At 35.9% G+C, this 5060-nt stretch overlaps 1 protein-coding gene across 1 annotated transcript; it reads right to left on the reverse strand.

Moving 5' to 3' along the window:
* Positions 1 to 1076: 1076 nt before the first annotated feature.
* On the reverse strand, positions 1077 to 4704 carry LOC116132333 (DUF21 domain-containing protein At4g14240-like). The gene is made up of 12 exons (XM_031417982.1): positions 4683 to 4704; positions 4458 to 4576; positions 4245 to 4358; positions 4012 to 4095; positions 3787 to 3858; positions 3320 to 3387; positions 2803 to 2890; positions 2610 to 2683; positions 2154 to 2520; positions 2012 to 2058; positions 1833 to 1914; positions 1077 to 1363 (listed from the first exon to the last, which is right to left on the reverse strand). Exons 1-12 carry the CDS (start codon positions 4702 to 4704, stop codon positions 1277 to 1279), a joined length of 1224 nt encoding a protein of 407 aa, XP_031273842.1. The 3' UTR covers positions 1077 to 1276.
* Positions 4705 to 5060: the final 356 nt, after the last annotated feature.

The raw sequence follows: 5060 nt of genomic DNA on the forward strand, positions 1-5060 counted from the left end.
TCATTGGGACCTTTACAACAATTATCACCCACTACATATTGTCCCATATCTCCCCGCCCCAAACCTTATTTCTCCATATAAATTAAGCTCCATCCATGTTTTTCCATAAGCTTAATTTCCTATAGCATTACAAGTTACGTATAAAAATTGGCTTCTTCTACATGGGAAGAGAAAGAGATGATGAGTCGACTTCAAAAGGAGGGAACCCAAAGCTTGGGTCATGGCAACGATGTTCAAGGGTTTTCCGGGAACAGCGAACTCGTTGTTACATTATATGGAAGTGCACAGTCATTCTTCTTCTTTGGGAAGAGCCATGAGGTTGGAACGTACAGAGTTGTGTAAATTCAATATGCTAGCTCAATCTACCATCGCCCATGTATTTAGAGAGTACTGTAAATTTTTTTGTAAATTAAGAACGTTTTTAATTATAGTCTTTTGTGAGCAAAATGTAGATATTAAATCTTCCTCTCTCTCTCTTGAGCAAAACTAGTTCAAATTAATGGATAAAAGCATCCAGTTTTTGTCCATATGAAAAAGGTTTATTTCCTGACACAAAACTTGTGCAAGAAATAAAGCCTTGAGGTTTAGGAACAACCGCGTACGTACACAGCCCGGCATCGCCAAGAAAGTATACGCGGTATCCCGGCCCATTTAAATTATACCTCTATTCGTCTTATCTTAAGCTTAAGGTCCCAACTGGATCTGGCAAAATTAGGTCCAATTGGGTTCATGTCGGGTTTTAATCGACCCATTCCTTTTATTTTTCTCTCTCTTTTTAATAAGTTTAGACGCCTAATGGTATTTCTGATTTTATTTATTATTCAGAGTTTAGAACCCATGACAATTGAGACGACCTTCTCTAATGGTCTACGACTACGTCTCTCTCTCTCTCTGTGTCACAGGGTCTTAAGTTAGACTCTTAACAATCCTGTCTTAATTTTATCTTTTTACAACAAAATTTTCAAAATAATAATAATAATTGATTGACTCTTGGTCGTCTGTTTTGGCCTGGTGCATCCAACAACTTTCTATTCGACGTTCGGACTGGATAGCTTTCTCTTATATGGATATTCCCACAAATTACTTTGCAAATTAAATCAGAACTACTATTTGCCCCATATCCATAATGGATTCTTGAGTTTAGTTGAGAAGCAATAAAGAATCTACTAAAATGAACTTCAAAATATCAAATACATTACGTCGCTTTATTGTTCATTTTCTATGTATGTTTACAAAATTCCTCTCCCATTCGGACAACATAGCACGACACTTGCTCTCAAGATGAGGGAGCCCCTTTCGTTGAAATTGAATCATTCTCAGCAGACTTCTTTGGAGTCGTTGGCGCTTGCTTACTTTGGCCTCCCTAAAAACATTAAAGGAAATACTTGAGCTTCAGCCACTAGAAGGAAAATGGTCATAGATATCATAAATACTATATTGAGACTGCTAAACCCCTTAAGTTACACCAATGACGCAACTTCCTTTCAAACTATTATGTTCTGAAACAGCAGCTGCTATAAATTGAGTTGTGTCCATAACATCCAGATATAATCTTGCACTCGTGCAAAATGAGTCATTATGACCTTATTTGTTCTTAAACCAGTAAAATGACTTTCATGTTCAATCAAATGCGGCCCTAATGTTATCATATTGACTTGGACCAAAAAATTTGACCATTCCAAAATATCAAGCACTGAAATCTATTTTCAGAAGAAATTCTCCTTATTTCATGGTTTTCATTTACTGCATAAGTGTCAAAGTTGGTATACTTTTTAGGTCATATATGAACAAGGTAAAGTAGACAAATAATAGGAAAAATAAATTCTACTCACAGCTGCTTTTTGGCCAATTAACCTGCGACTTGATGGAGCTCGTGCTACAGATGAAGCAGCAGCAGCTGCAGCCACACGGATTCTGAAAAAGCAAATTAAATAGCATCCAGTTTAATGTTTCTGTTTTTACAATGAGCATACATTACTTCAACTAAGTCCTGCAAAGTACTCTGGACTACCTTTTATGTACATCAACATATTCATCTGTCTCATCCACAATCTCCTCCTGCATTTGACATGAAAATCATCAAAATATTGTCTGGCGGAAAATGAAGAAACACCAACTAAAAGGAAGTGAAATATCAAGGAGCCCTGATTTGCCTGCAAAAGTTCTTCAAATACATCTTCCAGGGTGATGATTCCAATCACTTCACCGTCTTCAATATCCTCATATGCATATGCTAATCCCTTTGTTGCCGCATCACTACGTTGTGAAGAGGTCTGTCGACTCAAATTGTTAGGCTTCGAAGGCCTGTCAATATCAACAACAACACTTTCTGTCTTTTCATCCTGCTTGGATAGCAAAGGAGCCGTCAGTTCAGAATCCCCACCATTGGCTTTAATTTCTCCATCGATCCTTGGTGGAAGAGTCTTGCTTTTTCCTTTAGCCTTCACGACTGCCGCCATATGACTGCTACCCTTTTGAAATTCGTTCAATATATCATAAAGAGGCATATCTGATGGTACCCTGGAACAAATCTCACACAAAGATGAATCCACTATTTGTTTATCCATACTGAGAGAAATTATAGCAAATTTAAAGACCAATAATCACACCTGGGAATTCTTCGGATGGAAACAGCACTAACTGGAGTCTCTGTTTCAGGTCTCACAGTGAGAAGACTTTTCACCTAATTGCAACCAGTAGAAGAGAAAGGGAAGAAATTAAATTAACAAAAGCAGGAAACATTTCAAACCAGGAATGCATGTAGAAAAAAGTTTGGCAAATGCTGCAGGTTCTAACACCCACCAGCAGAAGTCCAATAACATTTTTTGGATTCCCAGAGTAGACAGGTACCCGGCTATGACCCCGAGCAAGAATTTTACCCATTGCTTCCCTGATTTATTAATTTGGAAAAAGAAATAGAAGTGTAAGTACATGATAAATTGCATAGAATTTGTTCCATGACTAATGCAATCAAAATGAAACTCACATAATTTGATGATTGAAATTTCAAACTTCCATGACAAACAAAAATAATAGCTTGTCTTTTATAAATAAAATAATATAAAGAAAAGAAAAGATAAAATAAGATAATAAAAAAACATAACTCTAGATGCATGTTGCATATCAGAAGTGATGGAACAATCATTTCCTTAAGTAGTAACGATATCATAAAAGTTATTGTAATAGAAGATAACTACATAAGGAGGAATCTATCTTTAGTAATTAACATGCCAAAATTTATGTGCACTTCATTCTTTCTAGAAAAATAGGAAAATGAAGAGTAATAAGCATGTCAACATTTTTCAGGATCAAGACTTACCAGTCCAACTTTGAATTGACATCCAAGGAAAAAGTTGATTCAATAGGTGTCATAGCCTCCTCAGCAGTCTATTCCACACAAAAAAAGTGCAGCAAAAAGAGTGAGTTGAAATGATGACTGCAAATAATATCAATTGACTCCAACTCATGTTTCGCAAGCAAGCATGATGATAAGAAAGAAGACAGGACCTTCTGAACTCATACACAACAAGGAAAGTACTGTCAAACATTGAAACCCTTGCCACCCCAAACTAACAACAGATTTTTGGTTTGAATAGTTGAGATTCCTAACCACAATCCATTTGCAAACAGCCATACAAAGATAAAATATAAGTAAATTGAACAATTTCAGCTGCATTCCTGAATATTCATTTTAGCAAAACATAAGGCTGTAGTATGGGAGGTTTTACAGTGACTGAAAACAATAAATAAACTGCCCCAACATTCTAGTTTCATCACAGAGCATACCTTTTCAGTCAAATCTAGTGCACCGCTGATAATTGTTGTCTCATCATGAGTCAGTTCACCTCCCTTACCAGCCTAATTGCCATGAAAAAAATATTTTATAACGATGAAATAGCCAAAAGCAAATTCCATAACATTACTATACATTAAGAACTGAACACTTTGCCCAACTAAAAAGTTGATATTTAAAATTGTTGTGTTATTTTCATCTGAATTGCTTTACTTTACCTCCTGGCTGTGGATTGAGACGAGAGCCTTTAACTGAGCTCGCCTAAATAGAGCTTCATTATGTCCCAGTACCCAGTCCAAAATCTGGGGTAAATATCTCATTAGCAACAACAGGAAAAATCAATTCAAGTAGAAAAAGAATTTTTCTTAGAGATCACCATGAGTGAACAACAAAAATATATTATCAGAGCTATGATGCCAAAAGAAATCCAAGAATCAGTCATAGAATTTACCTTTCCAATGGGATAAGCTATTGGATAACAAATAACCATTAAAATTCGCACAAGCCATACAAAATTTGCACCTACAGCAAGACCATATCTTGTACATATTGCTTGCGGAATAACCTGACAAGTAAAAGGAATCATGAAAACCAAACTCCTTTTAAGTCAAAGAAATAAAGGTTGAAACTCAACTGCTAAAGAATGAAATTCAAGAGGGTATACCTCTCCAAAAGCCAGAACAAAAGTCACAGAGAGTATTATAGCAAGATACTGATTGAAAAGCTTATCCAGATATATAGGAAGGGCCTGCAGGTTGCAAGCATCAAAGCCATTAGCTGTAGCTAAACATTATGCATATTTCCAACAACTACATCTACAAATATATATTAATTGAAGGACAACAGTGCCACAGTGATTCGAATTAAGATAACAAGTTAAACTCAATACTTTCAGCGTCTTCATTTGGCATTAAGCTACATAGGCAGCATTTTCTCTTGAATATAATATCAACATCTCAAATCACAGAGATATTTTCTTTGTACAAGTAAGCACAAAGGAGCAGATTGTTTCATATATCTGCGACCACACTTTGTTTCATATATCTGCAACCACACTAGCCTTGGACGACAGTCACCATTGAACAAACACGATTAATAACTGCTGCAAATGACAGGGTTGGTAAGAAGTATCAATCACAGAGGTTATTAATTAGGTGATGACAGTAGTTAGTCAAATGTTGACATGGAGAATTTCAACAGAACCTACTGGAAAATGAGTTATTTACAAACTTTGAAACTGCAAGTTTATCCATAATGGATTCTTGAG

The sequence above is a fragment of the Pistacia vera genome, unplaced genomic scaffold (genome assembly GCF_008641045.1).
Source record: "Pistacia vera cultivar Batoury unplaced genomic scaffold, PisVer_v2 Contig250, whole genome shotgun sequence".
Lineage (NCBI taxonomy): Eukaryota > Viridiplantae > Streptophyta > Magnoliopsida > Sapindales > Anacardiaceae > Pistacia > Pistacia vera.